General features: G+C 53.1%; 5 protein-coding genes across 5 annotated transcripts; 4 read left to right on the top strand and 1 right to left on the bottom strand.

Annotated features, from left to right (window-relative positions):
- Positions 1 to 338: 338 nt before the first annotated feature.
- P170DRAFT_445000 (ABC transporter ATP-binding protein) lies at positions 339 to 5025 on the top strand (the record flags this gene model as incomplete). Its single annotated transcript, XM_024850670.1, has 3 exons — positions 339 to 369; positions 1166 to 1972; positions 2024 to 5025. 3 exons carry the CDS (start codon positions 339 to 341, stop codon positions 5023 to 5025), a joined length of 3840 nt encoding a protein of 1279 aa, XP_024708498.1.
- A 249-nt stretch (positions 5026 to 5274) lies between these two features.
- Positions 5275 to 7156, bottom strand: P170DRAFT_352335 (putative siderochrome-iron transporter; the record flags this gene model as incomplete). The annotated part of the gene is made up of 3 exons (XM_024843917.1): positions 5275 to 6209; positions 6263 to 6876; positions 6945 to 7156. The coding sequence occupies 3 exons, from the start codon at positions 7154 to 7156 to the stop codon at positions 5275 to 5277; spliced, it is 1761 nt and encodes a 586-aa protein (XP_024708497.1).
- Positions 7157 to 8774: 1618 nt separating this feature from the next.
- On the top strand, positions 8775 to 16651 carry P170DRAFT_454340 (putative nonribosomal peptide synthase; the record flags this gene model as incomplete). The annotated part of the gene is made up of 6 exons (XM_024851424.1): positions 8775 to 8818; positions 9304 to 10285; positions 10439 to 12378; positions 12412 to 12498; positions 12532 to 13705; positions 14144 to 16651. 6 exons carry the CDS (start codon positions 8775 to 8777, stop codon positions 16649 to 16651), a joined length of 6735 nt encoding a protein of 2244 aa, XP_024708496.1.
- A 1343-nt stretch (positions 16652 to 17994) lies between these two features.
- Positions 17995 to 18874, top strand: P170DRAFT_125238 (uncharacterized protein). The gene has a single exon (XM_024842382.1). It carries the CDS (start codon positions 18104 to 18106, stop codon positions 18719 to 18721), a length of 618 nt encoding a protein of 205 aa, XP_024708495.1. The 5' UTR covers positions 17995 to 18103; the 3' UTR covers positions 18722 to 18874.
- A 564-nt stretch (positions 18875 to 19438) lies between these two features.
- On the top strand, positions 19439 to 21781 carry P170DRAFT_473068 (putative GTPase activating protein (Gyp3); the record flags this gene model as incomplete). The annotated part of the gene is made up of 1 exon (XM_024853008.1): positions 19439 to 21781. One exon carries the CDS (start codon positions 19439 to 19441, stop codon positions 21779 to 21781), a length of 2343 nt encoding a protein of 780 aa, XP_024708494.1.
- Between the last annotated feature and the right edge of the window lie 254 nt (positions 21782 to 22035).

Below are 22035 nucleotides of genomic sequence, written 5' to 3'. Positions count from 1 at the left end.
TTGCATTTTGTGTTCATATTGTTTTGGCCATGACACATTCTCATCCTTGACGGCTGCTCTGACGGCATCAAGGTGGACCATGCATCCGGGTGTCTATAATATGAAATGAAGAATAGAGCTATAGAATAGAGCTATAGAATAGAGCAATATTGTGAGATACAAGAGAGAAAATAGCAAAGAAGAAGAGAAAACAAGGAAAAAAAGAACAAAGAAGGAGGGGAGGAAGAAAAGAAAAGAAAGGCCGATTCGACGCCGCCCGTTCTCGATAGCCCGCGGAACGCGCCAGAACCAAGAAAGAGCTTGACAAATCCACCGACATAATCAACTCTGCCGTAACAATGTCTATCGAACTTTTCCTGACCCAAAAGGGTAAATCCTCCTAGAGCTTGATCAATCGTCCTCGGCGACAGGGTCTTGTAGAACCATGCCTGAACAGTGCTTTGGCTCGGAATCTCGGAATTGCTCGTCTAGAGTGCTGTTTTGGGCATCCATGTCAAGCTACTGAGACGTGAGACACTTTGTCGGCCCATCTTTCACCCTAACTACTACATTCTCCGCGGGGGCAGGTGGAAGACGAGCCCAACTAGTATATAGTAGGGTCTGTAAATGAGAGTTGAAAATAACCTGTTTGTATGATACACACCATCCGGTAATGTAATGTATTATCTTATCTGATCATCACCTGAATGAAACATGACCAATTTGAGATGGCCAGCGCTCTCTTTTACATAATTGATTGTAACCCTACAACTCGTGCAGGTCGTGTAAATTTCTGGTATAATCGGAGTCTGCATTGACCATTCGAAGCGATATCGGTCAAGACAGCCAAAGAGTTGGATGTGCCGTTTTCCTTGGTCTTTCTGATTCTGCGGTTGCAGTGAATCACTCTGGCAGAACGCAATGGCAGTGTCCGAGTCTTCAAAAGGCGAGCTGTCTGAGGGAGCAACAGAAGCCAAGAAGCAGACAGCGTCAATAGTATGAAGAGTCCTGAATAGACCGATTCTGCAGAATCGCTGACTGGAACAGACCCGACTGGTGTCACGATTTGTCCCCAAGGCAAAAGATATCAAGACCGCCTTCACCTTCCTCCGCTTGCTATTTTCACTCAACTACACCTCCGTCGACGTTGCCCTCATATCTGTCGGGACCTTCTTTGCCATCGCAGCTGGTATCCCAGAGCCATTACTCGGCATCGTGCTCGGTCAACTGATCAACGAGCTCAATGATGTCTCCTGCTCCACGGCGACCTACGACCCGTCTTCGATCCGGACGAAAGTCCTCTACCTCATCTATATCACCATCTTCAATTTCGCCGCCATCTACATATACGCAGCGTGCTGGGCTCTCGTGAGCGAGCGCCTGGCTCGTCGCTATCGAAAGGCCTATTTCCGCAGCTTGATCCGCCAAGAGGCTGCGTTCCACGACACACTACCCTCGGGACAGGTGATATCTCGACTGGTGAGTGACATCGAGACGGTGCAGTCCGGGACATCCGAGAAAGTGGGCATCTACATTGCCACTCTGTCGTATTTCGTCACCGCCTATGTCGTGGCGTTCATCAAGGTGCCCATCGTCGCGGCGATCCTGATCGCCATCGTGCCCTGTTTCTTCGCGATGGCTCTCCTGGGGGGTCATTTTACCTCAAGGTATGGCAACCGCGTCGGGAAGCATGTCGATCGTGCGACCTCTATTGCGTCGTCGAGCTTGTCGCATCTTCGCATAGTGCATGCGTTTAATGCGCATCGGCGGCTGGAGGAGCTCTTCTCGTCGAGTTTGTTCAGTGCGCGTAGGGACGCAGTGAAAAAGGCGGGGGTGCATGCGGCGCAGATGGGGTTTTTGTTCTTCATTGTTTATTCGTCGAATGCGTTGGCGTACTGGAAAGGCGCGCATTTGATTGCGAATTATATTGATGGTCTGGGGTCTGGGGTCTCCCTTGGCGCGGTGTATACGGTCATTTTCATCCTTATTGATGGTTAGTTTTACACCTTTTTACCGTCAGGTCTGGGTACTAACACAGGTATAGCTTCGTTTATTTTGAGTCAGGTCGCGCCGTACATGCATGTCTTCAGCGCCGCTGCTAGTGCTTCCGAGCGTTTGCTGGAAGTTATCAAGCGCGACTCCAATATTGACGGAACCTCGGGAGCCGGAGACGACAGCGCAGATCTCTCTAATGTCGATATATCCTTTGAGGATGTTCACTTTACGTATCCGGCACGACCCTCCAACACAGTCTTGCAAGGCGTTAACTGCGTGATTCCCCCGAAGAAACACACAGCGTTTGTTGGCCCCTCAGGCGGTGGTAAATCAACTATAGTGGCTCTTCTGGAGAGATTCTATGATCCATCCTCCGGAAATATCCTCCTCGGGACCCAAGAGATCCAAAAGGTCAACGTCGCCAGCCTTCGCGGGCAAATGGGATTCGTGCAGCAAGAATCTCAGCTATTGGACAGGTCTATCTTGGAGAACATCGCATACGGCCTCGTCGGATCTACGGCACATGAGGACTTGGCCGAGGCTGTCCTAGACATGAGCCTTGCAGGTATCGTGGAAAAAATCCAGTCGGGCAGTCCCGAAGCAGAGGTTCTTGCCAACAGTGACGCTAAGATTGTGGAGATCGTGAATCGGGCAAAGGATGCAGCTGAGAAGGCAAATGCGCTGGCGTTTATCGAGGCCCAGCCGTTTGGAATTGCAACTAGCGTCGGAACTGCTGGAGGCCAGCTCAGTGGCGGCCAAAGGCAACGGATTGCACTTGCTACTGCGCTCATTCGTGAGCCAAAATTGCTCGTCCTTGATGAAGCGACTGCTGCGCTGGATTCGGTCAGCGAGCGGCTAATTCATGAGGCCTTGCTCAAAGTATCTGGGACTACCACGATTGTCTCGATTGCGCATCGTATGGCCACTGTCAGGGACGCCGATCAAATTATTGTCATTGAGAAGGGTCGAGTGGCTGAATATGGCTCGCCCCAGGAGCTACTCGAGCGTGGTGGCAGGTATGCCGCCATGATCGGACAACAGAAGATCGACCAAGGGGACATTCCTCACCTTATGCCAACATCTATAAACCCGGTCGAGCTATCTGAGTCCCAAGACCAGCCTCCCGTGACAAGCGAGAAAGCCAGCGTCCAGGGGAACGAAAAGACCGACAGCACTGTAACGCAGACACCTGTGCAGGACGAGGGCCCTTCTGGATCGAAAACACTGACAATGAAGATCTGTTTCTCCTTCATCCGTCCCAATCTCCTGCTTATAGTTCTCGGTCTGGGGATGTCCGTCATAATCGGTGCTAGCTATAGTTCCAACGCCGTTTTGTTCGGCAACACTCTCGGCGCGCTCAATCCTTGCAAAGGATCTGCCAGCATCCGTCACAGCGGAGGCTTTTTCGGCCTCATGTTTTTCATCGTCGGAGTGGTCGAATTGTTTGCTAATATCATCGGAGGCTGCGCGTACGGATTGGCTGCAGACCAGACTCTGTATCGAATCCGCGTGGCCTCATTCCGATCACTGCTCGGCCAAACTATCACATGGCATGGCACCGACGGTCGAAGCCCTGGAGCCCTGATTTCGTATCTGACTGGAGATGCAGCCGCTATCAGTGGTCTGACCGGGACGACAATTGGCCTTCTCCTGGCGACCACGGTCAATCTTTTCGCAGGTGTTATCATCTCGTTCATCGTGGCCTGGAAGATCTCGATCGTCCTCGTCCCTACAATCCCGGTGCTTCTTGCAGCCGGAGTCATGAAGCTCAGAGTACAAAGCCAATTTGCCGAACGGCATAAGAAGGCATTCTCGCGTGTCACAGAGCTCACGGTAGAAGCACTAGGAAATCTACGTTTTGTGGCCGGCTTTTCGCTTGAAAAACAGCTTTACCAGGAATTCATATACTCCATCCAGGGCCCTTATAAGAAGACCATGAGAAACATCGCCTGGGGCAATTTCTGGCTAGCCACAGCCTTCAGCGTCAGTAACCTGATCAGCGCCCTGGCATACTGGTGGGGTTCCAAACAAATTGCCTCCGGGTTATATTCGCAGACTCAGTTCTTCATCGTGCTGCCTGCGCTTCTCTTCAGCACCCAGTCCTGTGGCCAAATGCTTGCTCTCGCGCCTGATCTCTCCAAAGCAGGCAAGGCAGCATCGCGAATCGTCGACCTCGTCAACACCGATTCCGCTGCGAAAGAATTCGGCAGCGACAGCCACAAGCAGGCGATACCATCCGGAGAGAAGTCAGAGGTAGACATCGAAGCATCCTCAGACCCTACATCGCCCAGAGCAAGCTCCACAGCCGTGGGCGCCGAGCTCCGCGCCGTCCAATTCTCCTATCCTACCGCCCCCGACGTCTCCGTTCTCAAAGGCCTCGACATCACCTTCACTCCCGGCGGCTTCTACGCCCTCGTCGGACCCAGCGGATCCGGCAAATCGACCATTTTCTCCATGCTTGAACGCTTCTACTACCCGTCCACCGGATCGATCTTCATCGACGGCCTCGACATCACGCAGATCCTATCGACCAGCTTCCGCGACGACATCGCGCTCGTCCCGCAAGAAAGTGTCCTCTTCGAAGGCAGCGTCCGGTTTAACATCGCCCTCGGCGCAAGACCAGGCCACTCACCCAGTCAGAGCGAGGTCGAAGAAGCATGCAAGCTGGCGCAGATCCACGATGTGATCACCGAGTTGGAGGACGGGTATGAGACGATCTGCACGCACGGGGGGAAGCAGTTCTCGGGTGGTCAGCGGCAGAGGCTGGCGATTGCGAGGGCGTTTATTCGGCAGCCAAGGCTGTTGCTGCTGGATGAGTCGACCAGTGCGTTGGATGGGGACTCCGAGAGGAAGATTCAAGATGCGTTGGCGGGGTTTATGGGCCGGACAACAATTATTGCGATTGCACATCGTCTGAGGACGATTTATCGCGCGGACCAGATCTTCTTGATTGATGGGGGGAGGTGTGTGGCGAGGGGGACGCATGCACAGCTTATTGAGAGAAGTGAGGTATATAGAGAGAGCGTGGTGCACCAGTCGCTGGATGTGTGAGTTGGGTTTATTTTGGGGTTAACTGATGGAATTGGTTGTATCTTGATGGGTTTTATTAGTTGAGAGGTAGCTGGATTAGATAATAGTATAGTATAATATAAGAAGAGAGAGAAAAGAAGCAAAAGCTCATTACAGAAAACATCCACCATATCGTATCCCATCCTGATCGTATACCAAACCCTTCACCTTTCGTCCAACGTCGAGAAAGTATCTCCAAGCTCAAAGCTCTAACACTCCAACCGAGATCGTCTACAGCATCACACCCTTATTCTGATTCTTATCCACACTCAGATTCTTCCAGACCAGAATGCACGGGAAACCCAGAGCCAGAACCGCCGTCGTAGCAATGCAGCTATACTTCTGGCTATCTCCCCAGGCATTATTGATCGCGGTTCTGATCTCCGATCCCATCGGATACGTCATCTGAGACAGATATCCACCCATATAGATATCGACCCAATCCGACTGCGCCGAAGCCGGCAGCCCCTCGACCAACTTATTCGGGAACACATTGGTATAGACTGCCGACGCAACGGCATTACCTCCAGCACCACCCAAACTCGCAAACAGACCCAGAATCGACAGCATCATCGGCACGCCCTCATGGTCCGCTGCAGCCATAACGGCCATATCCTGCCCAATGACCAGGGTGCCACCCGCAAAGGCGATGAAAATCTGACACATCACGATATACCCGATATTATCGTGCTCACCGCGGAAATGGATCATCAGGCCCGAGCCCAGGATCATCAGCGGCAGTCCGAAGTAGAGACACGCGTTCTTGAAGTGGCGAGTCTGCCGAATGTATATACCGAAGAGGGGGGCCCAGAAGCAGGACCCGATGTTATAGATCTGGTTCATGTAGCCGCCGTTCGAGACGCTGAGGTCGTACACCACCATGCAGAAGTTGAGGAAGTAGAGGTCCCAGGTGGCGTAGCCGAGGTTGAGGATGGCGGAGAGGAGGCAGGCGCCGAGGACAGTGCGCTGCTTGAGCAGATCGTAGCGGATGAATTGCTTGCGGGCGAAAAAGCGCTCCCAGGCGATGAACACGAAGAAGAGGCAGAATCCGACGACTAGCATCGCGATGAAGGTGGCGGATTTGTACTGCGCGCGGCCGTAGGTCGCCAGGCTGAAGGGGAGGAGGAGCAGGATGAATGTCGCCATGAGGAGGAAGGCGCCGATGACTAGATCAGCCTGGTTAGTGGTTAATCTCTTGAAAAGGGTTGCTATCACTTACCATCAAACTCGTGAATGTAGTGCATGATCGACTGCGTCCAGGTCCGGTTGCTCTGTTCGGGCACGTACAAGCCCATCTTCTTGGCTTTGCGCTCATAGAACTTGAAAGCAACAGCAAGCGGCACTAGCACTACAGGGAAGATAATCGCAAAAGCACCATACGCCCAGCGCCACGTCGACATATTCAAGAACGACTGCGCAGCCAATGGGCCCGTAAACGCCGTGCATATGAAGGGCGTATTCGAGAATCCAAACGCAAACGCCCGATTCCGAAGACCCGACGTATCAGCCAGAAAGACGTCAAGGATCAGGTAGATCGCATTATACCCAACCCAGTACAGCACGTATCCCGCAGCAAAGCCACTCGGACCAGTGCAGGACGCCAGGATGATGATTCCCAGCAGGAACAGACCCGTGAAGATGAGCATGCCCTCGGCACGGCCCCAGATGTTAAGCACCTTGGCAATGGGAAGCTTCATGACGCCGCCGACGACGGTGGCCAGGATAGCGGCGGTGGAGATCTCGGGGGCGGTTTGGAAATTGGCGTACGCGTGGACGAGCACGTTGAGACCGATTGAGGAGTGGAAAGCCAGCATGAAAAAGCACACCCAGATCCTATGTAGTTGACGGTCGTTAGTCTTTATCTGGCAAATGGACGAGAAGCAAGATCTCGCAGAACATACCAGGCGTACATGGCATATAGAGCCTGTTTACTCCAGACCAGCGCCGCCGCCTCGGCCTTGTTGACTCCAGTTGACTTTTCCCCGGGAGTCTCATCCAGACCCTCCTGGGAGTGGTTCTCGTTGGAGACAGGGATGCCATTTTTCTCAGGATCGGGCGCAGGCGTCGTGCTGGCGTCCTGTGAAGGATCCAAGAAAGGCTGAGGACGATTCATCGAGGAAAGACCCGCCATGATGCCGTTACTTTCAGACTGACGGATAGACAGCAAGAGAACAAAAGAGGTGATCTTTGCTGAATCCTGTTATTCCGGTCTGGTGGTCTGAGACCTGTTAAGTAAGCGAAAGCCCTAACTAATTAACTCATTCTCGCCATCATACTAAGGTAAAAGCGTCCTAGAGCGGCTGGACGAGATCCCTTCGGAGTAACTCGGCCTGGTGGCCTCATAAAACTCCAACGGCACTAAAATCTGATGGCTGCCATGTTCTGGGCCAAGAAGGAAGGCTTTTTTCCGCTATTGCAGCGCTACGGGCTAGATGAACGACGGAGTATATCCCGTATTGCCTGGTATTGGCCGGTATTGGCGTTTGCAAAGATACCGGTGGGGCGTATCGGGACGGAACGGCCGGATTGGCCAATCAAAACCCAGCGTGGTCCGCGGCCCGTCAATCTAATCTGATAATCTGCGAGACCCTGTTCTGGCTGGTGTGATGGCAATTTATTTGACATTTCACCCGGCGATTTCGGTCGAGAGTAGAGCCTTCCTGTCCAATGGTCGACTGTGCCCAGCCGGCGAACCTAAAAATACTCGGAGCAAAACCTCCGTGGATTTGGCCATCTTGTCGACTGGGTGGCACGGTAGCATCCTGATGGGCGCTAACACGCCACCTTGGAATTGCCCAGCCCATAGGGTTTCTTGAACACGAGCAACGGCGACAATCCTTTCCGCATACGCAGGGGGAAACGCTTAAGCTTTTTTATCAATCAGATAATGGATGATGGCCTTGGGCAGCGTCTCGGACCCTGGAAGCGCTTGGCGTGCGGTGACTTGATCATTAATCAGGAATCACTTCAGGCAGTTTTCCCGCCCAGCACACAGTGGGACGAGAAGCACCATGTAGAGTTGGTCTGCTAGGGTCCAGCAGCCAATATACAGTATGCGAGCAATATCAAGCCAGTGCAACGTGAGACAAAGGCACTGTCTGCTGCTCGTTCAAAGCCTCAGACTTCCCATTCTAGAAATTGGTCATATGCCATAATCAGTGTGGGCTCAGAATCCCCAAACTAGTCCTACTCTCCTACTCCGACTCGTACGTAAAAAGGATTCTGCTAGCCACCAACAGCTAAGCTATCGGACAAGACCGCTTGCCAAACGCACATGTCTTAGTTTTTCTTGGCCCCGACGCGTCTTGGCAGGGTTGGCCTGTGTAATCTGCGTTTTGAAAAATACCATATCAAGCCCTAGGTAGGATCCATGCTGCAGTAGGTATACTACGGAGTATGCGCATGACTTGCTCGAATTGCCGTTTTCAGACAGGCCCTGTTTCAGGGATAAGGGTCTTGTCCCGTGAAGAAAGGGCTATGCTAAGCCATTGTATGGGTCAAAACATAAATGCAATGGTGACACGGACGGCGATAAATAGATAGACATTATCTGTCCTGCAGACTGTTCGTGAACACACCAGTACGCGATATTTTTCGAGCAAGGCTCCCAACAGACCCCTCCTTCACTTTGTTCAGTATGCTACCAGATACCGATCTCTGGGAGCGACTCCTGCGGCCGCGAGACACCTTGTCGAAGGTGGATATTCCCGCAACTTCACTACCACGGCAATATGAGACGCTACAGGAGCCGGGTACAGGTAATGGCTTCTGTGAAGTAGGCCAGGTGAAGGGTATAGTCAATGGGGACGACATTAGTACCCTTGTTGATGGCTTTGCGCGGGGTATAATGGCCGTGACTGGTCAGAGGCGCGTTGCGTTCTGGGTCGCCATTCCCTCTCATACCTCAACGGATGAGCGCATGGTAATAGCTGAATGTGCAGAAGTCATTTCTATTTTGAAATGGGATGCTTTCGCTATTCCAGATGAATATCCCAAAGAGATCATAGAGGCCGTGGAGTTTGAACTCTGCCTTGTGTGCGAAGGAAAGATACCGGCGAATTCGGATGGGCATGTAAGAATTCTGGAAATGACAAACCTTGAGCAAAGTCAAAGCTAACAGACGAATCGCATTATCTAGACTCGCTTAGTCTTGTGTATCGATACCCTATCCTCCACCGCCAGATTTATACATCAAGGATCCAAGTCGAGGATCAACATAACAGACTTGAGCCGGCAGCTGGAGTCATATATACCCCGAAGACATGAGAAGGCAACAACAAAATACTGGGAAGATGCATTGCAAGGGTTCATCGGGGTTTGCGAGCGACAACATCCCGTTCTGTCGTGCGCGCGCATAACCCTCGAACCAGACTACCCCTCGACCTTGTCACACACACTGCCGTTGCAGACATCTTGTGACGAGCTGAAATGTTTTGCAGAGCGGCTTGGCCTAAGATCAACTGGGACGGTTTTACGCACAGCGTTTGCCTATATCCTATCAGAATACCTTGAGCTCGACAGAGTGATCCTGGGAGAAGCGATTCCAAGTATCAGCTCCGCGGATTCCGGCTCGATAGTCCCAGTACGCGTTGTGCTTTCTCTTCAAGATCAAGCAGAAGAGCTTTTGCGCCGAGTTGATGACTTGGTTACAGGGCCTAACTTGATGAGAGTCATACCGTCGGAGACAATTAGAGACATTTTGAAATGCCCTCCTTCACAAAGTCCCTTCAACGCGCTTTTTACACATGAGGATACCTGCCATGTTGCTATCGAGCCCACTCTGCATCACCCGCAATCAGGACAAACAACGCCGCCCATATCGCTAACCGTTGGACGTACCGAGCAAGACACGCTATCCTGCACACTTTCTGTTCGCGCCGACTTGATGGACACTGCCCATCTCGAACTGGTGTCGCAGCAGATCGAAGCTTTGACAACCGCCATAGTCGCGCATCCCACCGAGCCAGTTGGAGCTCTAACTGCACTCTTTCCCCAGCCCCTCCTCTCCATATTCACCCCATCGGTGAGCAAACAACTGGAGAATGCTCCAAATCTATCCCCGTTCCATTGGGTAGACCACTGGGCCACCTCGAACCCGAACTGGCCAGCCGTGGAAGTCATCGAATCGATCAACGAGGATACGATGGATTCTCGAAGCTGGTCATATGCAGAGCTGGCGCAAACATCCAACCGAATCTCCAGCTGGTTGGTTCGCCGTGGCTGGCGCAATAGCATGATTGGGGTATGTCTAGGCCGCTCGTTCATCGCGTATGCGATCGTGTTGGCGATTTGGAAAAGTGGAAACTGCTACATACCAATTGCGGAGGATCTGCCTGAGGCGCGCCGTGTGCTTTTGCTCAGTGATAGTGGTGCCACGGCCTTGTTCTCGGATAAGGAGGTCTTGGGGGACGTGGTTCCCCCTGAGGGGTGCGAGGTGGTTGATATTAATAGCGATGAGTTTCGTGAGAAGATTGAGAGTATCGAGGAACTGGCTCCAGTTGATGCACTGCCGTCTGACAATTGCTATCTTCTGTATACCTCTGGGTCTACGGGGTTGCCTAAGGGGGTTTTGGTCAGCCGTGGTAATCTGTCTGCTTTCACTGAGGCGCAGTCTGAGTATATCTGTCGGGATGTACCGAACACGCTCACGCTGGGTGGTACAGGTAGCTATCTAGCCCATGCCAGTCGGGCCTTTGACGTCCATCTATGCGAGATGGTGCTGGGGTGGCGGCATGGACTTCGTCTAGTGACAGCGCCACGGACGATGCTGCTCGATAACCTGCGTACAGTGCTCACACGATGCCGCATATCACACGCCGGGTTTGTTCCTTCGCTACTCGAACACACGGGCGTCAGTGCCGAGCAGTTGCCCGATCTTCGATATCTAGGAGTCGGTGGTGAGAAAATCTCCGAGACGATCATTGAACGCTTTGTCGGGAAACCATCCATTGCCTTGGTGAACGCATACGGACCAACAGAGGTGACAATCGGCTTGACAAGCCACACGGTGACGACCTCTTCGACAGTGCGAAACATTGGCTCAGCTGTGGGCAAGATCACACTTCATGTGCTTGAGCCAGAAACCAACAACTATGTCAAGCGAGCCCAGGTAGGCGAGCTCTGCGTTACGGGTGATCTCGTAGCCAAGGGATACCACGGAAGGCCTGGTGCAAAGGGCTTCGCCGACTTCCACGGCCAACACATGTATCGAACAGGAGACATGGTGCGACTCATGGCCAACAACTGCGTTGAATATCTCGGCCGACGAGACAGTCAAGCCAAAGTCCGGGGCCAGCGTCTGGAGCTTGAGGAAGTCTCCATTGCAGTTCGTCGATGCGCGAACCGTCCAGCAAATGTCACATCCATCGTGACGCCTTCGCCTATCACGAAACGGCCGCAGCTGGTAACCTTCATCAGCCCTGCCAGTGATAGGCCTGAGAAAATATCCACTCAGCCAGAGTTTGTGAAAGAGGAGTATCGGGATTGGGTTCCACAGGTCCTGGAGCGTTGTCGTCAGCAACTACCAGCTTACATGGTTCCCAGTGTGTTGCTCCCTCTTAGCTTTATACCAATTCAGATATCTGGCAAGGCAGATAACCGTCGCTTGGTGGCTCTGTACGAGAGCATTCCTGCTTCAGACCTTCTTCACGAGGCGAATGGGAGCGCACTTCATGGTCAGGGTTCAGGGCCAGATGATACACCGCTCACAGCGGACGAGCAGCAAGTCTGTGATGTTGTTTGCGCAGTTACGTCGGCAGATGCTCGAGATATCACGAAGAACACAAGCATCTTCAAGCTGGGAATCGACAGCCTCAGCTCGCTGGGTCTGGTCGCTCAGATGCGCAAAATTGGCTATGTCTGCTCTGCGGCTGATATTCTGCGAAACGATACGATTGTGCAATTGGCGAATCTACCAAGACGCACCAACGGCTCAATGCTAAGAAGCGTGGATTCTGTATTCGAAGCTCAAGTCTCTGAAGCTATGCACCAGTTGGAGGAACTTGATCAAACGTTCCGACGCTTACCAAAGTCCATTCCAAACTCCTCGATTGCCATCATTCGGCCCTGTCTGCCTCTCCAGGAAAGCCTTGTCTCCAACTCTATGGACAATCCAACCCCATTGTATGTCAATCATATTATGCTTCGGTTAGGTCCCTCAACTTCGCTTGAGCATTTGAAATCAGCATTCGAGGATTTGATCCAGGAGAACGAAATATTCCGCACCTGCTTTCAGGTCATGGACGATCAGGTGGTACAAGTGGTCTTAAAGCCTCGAGTCGTTCGCATGCCATGGGATGAAATCGAAAGCTCTGACGAAGAAGACGCCCGGCATCAGTTCATGAAATGCCAGGCAAATGTTGCGTCCAGGGTTGTGGGTGGCATTGAAACACGTCCTCCGCTTCATTTCACCGCCGCTTCATCAAGCGATGATGACCACCCAGGGTGGCTCATGCTGTCCATTCACCATTCCATTTTTGATGGTGCCAGTATGAACATCCTTCTTGACCGGCTATACTTGCATTGCACTGGGGAGAGGTCTATGTCTCGTATTGATCTCACTCCTCTTTACCAGCATTTTATGATTTCGACCGAAAAGGATGCTGAGAGGCATTGGTCCCGTTATCTCGCTGGCTATAGACCTGGCATAATTTCCACAGAGGACACAAGCGATGTCCCATATACCATTGTCACGGAGAAGGTGACATCGACTTTATCCGCACTCTCTAGACTTGCCTCCAAAATCTCAACCACCACGCCCCTAGTCCTAGAAACAATCTGGGCAATCGCACTCGCAAAGTTCCTAGGCCATGGAGACGTCATGTTCGGCCGGGTCATGAACGGACGAGCGATACCCGTGGACTCAGTAGAGACGATGCTGATCCCTCTCGTAACGACGGTCCCTGCTCGACTTCGCATAGATACATCCAGCCTGGTCGAGCTGATCAAAAGACACACCCGAGCGAGCCTGGAGTGCCTGCCTTACCAGCATACGCCGCTCCGCGCAATTCAACGATATGTTCGGGCATCGGGTCCGTTGTTTAACTCTATGTTCTCATATGTCGCGATGCGACCGTCGCCTGTCGAGCCGTTGCTGCAGGAAATAGACAGCGTCATGGAGGTCGATTATCCTCTTGCGTTGGAGGTTAGAGCCGACGCAGAGACGGACTCTGTTACGCTGCGGTTGAGAGCTGCTGGCGATCCTTCTGTGGCTCAAAATGCCCATGCGATCATTAGTACCATGTTGATTCTGCTGCAGAATCTAGAGTCTAGTGGAGACGCACCGATCGATGTGGGAGAGTTTGGCCAAGAGCAAGAACAAAAGCCAACCACTTGGGACGAGAACTGCTGGGCTGAAGGCGAAGCGGAAATCCGCAGCGTCTTGTCCGAAGTCACTGGTGTGTCGGAATTGCAAATCTCCAAAAATATCTCTTTCTTTGCCTTGGGAATTGACTCGGTGATCTCCATTCGGCTTGCTCGTTGTCTCCAGGAAAAAGGTGTCAAAGCTTCGTCGAGTGAAGTTTTGAAATACCCATCTGTTGGGTCCCTGTATGATCATCTGCAGAAAGCTTCTATCGTCGCCCCCATATCGCAGGTGGAAAAGCCTCCAGTGTATGTCAATCTCAATGTTGAGTTACTTCACGCGGACGACTCAATCATCGAGGTCTATCGCTGCACGCCATTGCAGACAGCCATGATCGGACAGTGTTTGAGCTCCGAAGGCAGGGATTATGTGCACCATCACATTGTCACATTGGATGATTCGGTTGATCTGGATCGGTTAGCAAATTCGTGGAAACAGCTTGTTGTGCAGACTGATATCTTGCGGACATCCTTCCACAGGCCGGAAGGGCAAGAATTCCTCGCTGCGGTCCACCAACACCCTCTCATAAAATGGTTTGTTCGCCTAGAAGAAGCGACTTTCTCCGAGGCCATACAAAGTCTCACCGAAGAGATGAGGTACCCGAAAATAGAAGCTTTCCAGACGCCACCGTGGAGAGTCACCATTCTTCAAAACGGCTCCCAGCGATTGATGGCCGTGACAATGCACCACTGTCTCTACGATGGTTTCTCCCTTCCGCTCTTGTTTGACTGTCTACAGAAGCTTTATCAAGAGACGGAGATTAATATGGGTTCATTTGCTTCCGCTGCCCGTACAGTTACAAACGCGCGGGATAAGTCCACCCAGTTCTGGGTCGACGCCGTCACAGACTACGAACATGCTGGACTACCGGTGTCATTAGACCCTAGGGTCGAATCCCAAACCAAATGGGCACAAGTAAAGGTGCAGACTCCAGTCGCTGATCTCTTGCGCCTCTGCAGCTCCCTTGAGGTGACGATGCAGACCGTCGCACTGCTCGCCTACGGGAGATCGCTGGCATTGCTGTTAGGCCAGCGAGACGTGGTGTTCGGTCATGTCGTTTCCGGTCGTGCCCTAGATGATGGCACAGCATCAATCATCGGTCCTCTTCTCAACACCGTGCCATTCCGTCTGACACTGGATCCAATTCTTCGGAACACTCGCTCAGTCTTACAGTATATACAACGTTTCTGCGCAGACTCTCTCCATCACCACCATGCATCTTTGGCGGAAGTTCAGCGCGCTTGGCGATTGTCGGGCAAAAGCGCCAATCCTGCACTATTCGATGCGCTGTTCACGTTCAACAGGTCCGAGAGCCTAGATCCCGCGTCCTTGTTCCAGCCCTACGTCTCGGACCTCGAGCCTGCTCCTCCCCATTACAGGCTGAATGTGGAATTTGAACAGGCTCCGGAATTCCTTCTGATCCGGGTATCCTGTCGTGGCATTCTGGTTGGGGAGAATGAACTCGAGGCCTGGCTTGAAACTCTCGCTCTTGGGTTCGTCGATATCGTCAGCTCCCCTGATGCTCCCGTCTTGAGCTTCCCAGTTCTGCTTAGGTCGCTGCCCCTGAATGCATCTCCTCAGCTAGTGGAAGATGAGGACGTGACAGCGACAGGACAGCAGCTTGCGATTATTAAAGAGATACTCGCGACAGTCACAAGGACGCCGGTGGCAGAGATCCGTGACAGCAGCAGTATCTTTACTCTCGGGGTGGACTCCATCCTGGCGATGGATATTAGTGCAAAATGCCGAGATTCGCACATCAAACTGTCTGTGAGCGATATCCTCCAGGGAAAGACAGTGCAAGGCATCGCAAGGCTCGCAGCCAAACGTCTTGCTGCGTCTTCCGAGCCCATAAAGTCTAGCGCTCCTGAGTCCATAATCGACTCAGAAACCAAAGCGAGGGCTCTGGAGGCGCTTTCTCTAGCAGAAGGCGATGTTGATGCCGTGCTGCCCTGTCTTAGCGGTCAGACCTTCTACATCTCGCGCTGGCTACAAAGCGGTCGACGTCTGTGGGAATTCACATTTGCTTTCAAAAGCAATGTTCGGCTTGACGTGGACCAACTCCAGTATGCCTGGCATCTCTTGCAGCAAAGACACAGTGTTCTCCGTACCTCCTTCGCCGCTATATCTCCCAACGACGTTGTGCAAGTCGTATCCAAGCCACACAAAGCGAGCGGAGAGGTCCATATCAACAAGCTAGTATGCGCCGAGCATACCCATGCCCTACGAGACCTAGTGCAACAAATCGCCTCAATGCCATCAACTCTATCCAAACCGCCCGCAAGGCTTCACCTGCTGCAATCCCGCGACTCGGACGTCCTTCTCCTCACCCTTCACCACGCCCTCTACGACGCCTTCTCCCTTCCCATCCTCCTCCAAGACCTCGAAGCCCTCTACCTCAACACCTCTCTCCCCTTCCCCATCGACTTCTCCTCTTTCATCTCCCAAGCCCAGCGCGAACCCAATCCCCACTACTGGAACGCCGCACTCCGCAACGCCCAACCCACCATCCTGGGCTCCAACACCTCTACCCCCCAAGCCTTCCAGTCCCTCAAATCCTCACAGGCCCAGTTCCCACACAATCTCACCGCCGTCGAGACTCTCTGCCGCCAACACGGCATCTCTCTGCCCGCTCTCATCCTGCTGGCTATCGGTCGCGCCCTCGCTCGCGTCACAGGCGCCACGAATCCAACCTTCGGCCTCTTTCAGGCCGGTCGATCAAGTGACTTCCCAGGACTCGATGAGATGGCTGGGCCCAGCGTCAATGTCCTGCCGTTTGTGGTGCAGGATGCGCTTTCTGCCCTTGACATTGTGGCTGCTTCTATTCAGCGCGATCTTGCTGAACGTGCGCTGCATGATCAGGCGGATCTGAGGCGGCTGATGAAGGCAGAGGGGTCTGAAGTTGTGTTTAATGTTTTGGTTAATATTGTGGTGGGAAATTCCCTGCGAAATGGGGCTAGGGGTGAAGATTCTGAGGGTGTGTTCACGCCATTACCATTTGCGCTAGATGATGATAGTGGGTTGGGAGAATTGCCTTCAGTTGCTAGGAAGACGTCCGTTGATGGCTTGGATTGTGATGAGTTGCCGTGCAGAAGTAATGTGATGCTGGAGGTGGGTTATAGTGAGGTGGATGATGCGTTGGTGTGGAAGGTTGATTATACGGAGGGCTTGTTGAGTGAGCAGGAAACAGGGCGGTTTTTGGGAGTGGTTGAGGAGGAGGTTAAGGGGGTTCTTGCTTGTCTTTAGTTTTTATGTCGCGATGTGTTCCTCTCAGTCATGACTTTTTTCCCCCTTCTTTCTCTATTATAGAAGTCTGAGTTGAACAGCTCATTCATGGGGTCCTATAGCATTCATGGCGGTTATATATATAAGTTCACCTAACAAAGCATATTTGCAAAACCACATAATTACTCCGTACTTATCGAAAAGCTGCGTCCAAGGCCTTGGTCATACGGAGTACAAAAGAAATGTATACCCTTCAGGCCTGGGTCGTATTGTGCTTATTGAGAGTCCACTACTGGAAGTCAAGCATTCCCCAAAACAAAGGGCGGGCGAGGAACGAAGTCAAGTTTACGGCGCCTCGAAGCGTTGGCCCAGAGAGGAAAAGTTCAAGTTAGAAATCCTGTTCGTATTTGGCTAAATATATCTCCAATTTCCTGGTCGACCGATGACTTCACGAGGACCAGGATGCAAACCGGATAGAGCAGGGTTGATGCATAGCCGCCCGGACGTCCGGGAGCCATCTCGCGTCGCTATTCGAGATTTCATTCCCCCACTAAACATGGGTCGAGGATGGCGAGCGCCTGCAAAAATGTAATAAAAAAAAGAAAAAAATTTTAAATAAAAGGGAAAACAAGCCGACCGTTGAACTCTGGAAACCCTGGATTGAGAGCTTCAGACCCACCCAATTCAACAGATTCTTGGCCTGGTATCCCGTAGCTCAAAATTCGTGGTCGCTTGGAAGAAAAGCCCGAAGAATGCCCCGTCGCGATCGAAGATCAAGTCGAGTTGGTGATTCTAGAATCGGAGAGGAGCCTCAGTTCATGAAGAACTTCGTCCAGACGGGACGGTACCTTGGTTCCGGAAATTTCTGGCGGACGTGCGTTCCACCAGCAGCGGTGATGCTGAAGATGAACCACCGTAAACAAACACCACCGAGTCAGTCGGCCCAGATCCAAAGTCGGTTGCTGGCTCGTGCAGGGACATTACTTAAGATGAAATTTATCGTTTCCCGAATCCAGGCGGATCGTTAAGTTTACCCAATGCAAGAAACTCAGCCTCGGCTGAGGAACACGCTGGCCGATTCCCGGGAAATGAACGAGACTCCGGATGGAAGATCTACGGGCGTACAGCGGCAGACGTCGTCCTGAATTTGACAGGAGAGGAGGCAGAGGCGACAATCGCCAACCCGTACGGCGTAGTACCCTTTCGAGAAATTAGACAGTCGGTTCACAGCTATTCCTGGAAGCCATCGAGTCATCGACCCACGAGATCTGCCGCCTGGTTGATGTCAATCGAGTATAGCGTGCCCGAGCTAATTTCACCGCGGCGGAAGGATGACGGATGGGCGCCGAAATCAAATGAAATTAAGAATTGCAGATTTTTCCGATTATTAATGTCGTTGGTATGATTACTCTGGAGGAGGAGCCGGGTTCCTTTGGCCCGTCAGGGTCTTTGCCCTCTGGATGAGTCGCGACTATGGAGTATCGGGGACGGAGTGAGTTCCTGGTCAGGTATCTTCCGATTCTAGGGCCCGACTCCGCAGTCAGGAAGACAGAAGTCCAAGATATGAGAGTAGGCTCCGTACATGACTGGTTTCCGCCCCTGATGACAGCAGCGAGGCAGCGAGGCAGACGAATCACAAAGGATGACGAGGCCAGGCGGACTCCCGGACGAAGGAGAGCAGCCTCGAATATGCAAGGAGAGCAGCGCCGGGCGGTTATTGGGATTGGCCTGCGAATCAGGATCATCCGATCTAGTTCCCTAAGTGAAGGCGCCGTTTCAAGTCCGGAGGGGTTCCGGATGACGGTCCTTCTTGGAGGCTTCGACAGGTGGATCGCAAGAAGGGGAGATGAAACCAACGCTCCACTTGACTTCTTATTGAAGACATTCGCCGTAGCGAGCGATGGTGACCAGGGTTACAGAGTCGGTTGGTGCTTTTGTTGGAGGAGCTACATTCCAGGATGTACTCCGGAGGAGGCTGTGAGAGGATGGCGCATGTCATACCAGCTGGAGGATCTGACGTGTGAACAAAGGCAGAGAGTTTCACGAGACCATGGATACGGATCGTTCAAGTCATTCAGACTGTCGATGTGATGAGTCGAACCGTGGATGGCGCAGGCTGGGATGCATGACGGCCGTTTCCGCGGCCAGACTGCATGTAACCGATCCAAGGGTCCGCCGCTGCATGACGACTCACATTGTAGCACTTTCAATTGGCATTAAATAAATAAATGAATCTCATATCATATCCGGAATGCAACGAGGAATGGATGAGATCATTCTGAAACCGCGAAAGAAATACCAAAAAAACAGGGTTGGCTCCAGTCGGCACTAGACCCGAAGCAGCCGCTCCCCTTTTCTCTTCCGATTTTCTCTTTTCTTTTCTCCCCCTTCCTTTCCTCTCGCACGCGCCGTGCTTTTTCTTTTCTCTTCCTCTTCTTCTTCTTCCTCTTCTTCTCATGGGATGGAGCCGCCGTCTAGACCCCCGGTAGGATCGTGATTTGTCTCCAATGGATTGATCCCTCTGCGACTGTTGGCGCCTGAGCTGCTCTCCGAATCTCCGCTCGTTTGATCCGTTGCCGCCCGTCGCGGCTTTCGCGATTCGCCCTCACTCGTTTCCTGCTCGATCCTGTCGATCGCCTCCTTTCTTTTCTTATTTATTCGGCATCGATCGCTTGACGAGGTGCGAGAAAAAGAAAAGAAAACAAAACAAAAACCTTCCGCCCTATCTGACGGTGGGCTTCACGCTCGTTTCTTCATTCTTTTCGGATCGACAAATGTCCAGCGGGATCTGGGTGTTATCTCGTGGCCATGGTCACAGGAAATGGAGACTCTCGTTATCCACTGCCTCCGGGCAATCATGATCTTCCCAGTCGTCGCCGGATCCCCAACCCTCCTCGCCTTGATCCGTTGAGAATCAATCCTCCCTCTCCGCGCTCGCGGCCGTCGACTGCCGGTTCGTCTCGTCCGCCCCCCGTCCATCGCCCTCCGCCGATCCCTCGTTCCCCTCGAAAGCACCTGGAACAACCGCCGCCCTTGCATGACCCCTTCCTGCGTTCGGTTTCCCCTCACCATGCCGCCGGGGATGAATTCACCATCTACGGTCCCGCATTGCGCACGCCGACTTTTCCCATCGCCCCGCAGGAACGTCCCTCGAAAGCTACCCGACGAGATGGCGACTTCGACCGTCCGTCTCATCGCAAAAACCCTGGCCTGCGGGCCTCGAAATCTACCTCACGACTGAACCCTCGACGTCTTCGCCTCGGGGACAGCCCGTCCAATGACCCTTTCGTCTCGCAGGGTCTCGCCTTGCCGCGTCCTCCCCATGCGTCCGATGCGTACGGTGAGGATGCGATGCGGTCGAGCGTCAACTCCGCCATGACCTCTCGCTCCAGCATTGAGCAGGCGAGCGGCACGGAGCGCAGCAGCGTTCTAACGAAAAGCAGCTCGATCACCGATCTTTCTCCGGACACGCCCGACGGGCCGCATGAGAAGGACGGAGGCATGAGCGTTGAAGATGCCATCTCCATGTACTTGGACGGGTTCAGCGACGTGACGGAAGAGCCGTCGTCGCCTGACCTACACGGAGACACCAAAGTGAGACCGCTGAGTCCACGCCCGCCCACCGAACTCACCATCGACGATGGTTACACCTCCGATGAGCATTCCCCGGTCCTCGATCCTACCAAGGATCTGCCTCCGGTGCCACCCCTGCCAACTTTGAACCCACCGGACCAGAACACGGTGGACAAGAAGTTCCTAGGCGAAGCAAAGCCGGAAGAGCAGGCGCCCCATGAGATTCTGGAGGAGACCCCTCCGAGTCCGCCCGTCAACAGCGTCCCTGAGGAGACCAAGGTGGTGATTCCCGGAATAGTCCCGCCGCCACTCCTCCCGGGAACGGACACTCGGGATCGCTATGGATTCCGAAAAGCCAGTCATCATGTTACCCTGGACCAGTACGAGGCCTGGAATGGCTCCTACACTCCATTCGCCGCGAACCGGAGGGTCAAGTGGGTTGAGCTCCTCAAAGAGAGCGGCTTGCCGACCGAGGATCCAACCACGTTCCCTCCGAGATCGAACAAGATCAAGCGTTTCGTGCGCAAGGGCATCCCCTCCGAGTATCGAGGTGCCGCTTGGTTCTGGTATGCCGGCGGCTTCGAGCATCTCAATCGGAATCCGGGGCTGTACGATCAACTCGTCAGGCAGGCGATGGAGTCTCCGAGCAACGACGACAAGGAGCACATCGAGCGTGACCTGCATCGCACCTTTCCCGACAACCTTCATTTCAAGCCCGAGACCCAGGGCAACGATTCCGGCAGCAGCAACCCTAAATTCTCTTCCGTGACCGTCGAGACGCAGATGATCGAGTCTCTTCGGCGGGTGCTGTATGCATTCTCTCTGCATAATCCGCAGGTGGGATACACGCAGTCGCTCAACTTCATCACCGGAATGCTTCTCCTCTTTCTGACGGAGGAGAAGGCCTTCTGGATGTTGCACATCATCACCACGGTTTACCTTCCTGGCACTCACGAGATCAGCCTGGAGGGCGCCAACATCGATCTCTGGATCCTCATGGTCCTGCTGAAGGAAACGCTACCCAACGCCTACAACAAAATTGCCAACACCGGCTCTTCGCCCAGAGCCAAGTCGCCACCGCTCACCGTCCACTCTCGCCTCCCGGACATCACGCTGGGACTGACCAATTGGTTGATGTCTGTCTTTATCGGCACGCTGCCGCTGGAGACGACACTGAGAGTGTGGGATGTCTTTTTCTTCGAAGGGTCCAAGACATTTTTCCGCGTGTCTCTGGCCATCTTCAAGGCGTGCGAGAGAGACATCATGGCGGTCTCGGATCCGATGGAGGTGTTCCAAGTCGTGCAGTCGGTGCCCAAGCGATTGCTGGACGCCAATCACCTGATCGACGAGTGTTTTGCACGACGGAATCGCGTGGGACAAGGCCGCATCGAAGAGTTGCGGGCGGCCCGACGGACTGCCGTTCGACAGGAGAAGCTACGGCGATCGCAGGCTCTCAGCAAAGGCCAGCTTCAGGCTGCCACCGATGAATGGCCTACTCGCGCGCGAACCCCGATCCCAGGAATCGAGCGCAGCATTGCCGACGGATGGCGACATATGCGGCATCATGCATTTCGATAAAAGCCGGTTCGCAATTGTGTCTTAGTATATGGATGGGATTTATTTGGATTTTGTTTTTTATTTATATTGATACCCGACAAGTGTTATTTTTCAAGGTTGCGTTGGATTCCTTTATTTTTGGGGTGGATTGAGCCACAGCCATCCACCGTCTAATGTGTACTATGTTAATTTCCGACCTAAGCGACTTGGCAAGGGCCTAAGGGTCGGTCTCAATTTTGGAGCCTGCATTGGAAGATCTTGGGGGGAACTTGGAT

The sequence above is a fragment of the Aspergillus steynii genome, assembly GCF_002849105.1.
Source record: "Aspergillus steynii IBT 23096 chromosome Unknown P170scaffold_2, whole genome shotgun sequence".
NCBI lineage: Eukaryota > Fungi > Ascomycota > Eurotiomycetes > Eurotiales > Aspergillaceae > Aspergillus > Aspergillus steynii.
The sequence above is the reverse complement of the archived record's forward strand: the minus strand, read 5'-3'. Positions and strand labels throughout refer to the sequence as shown.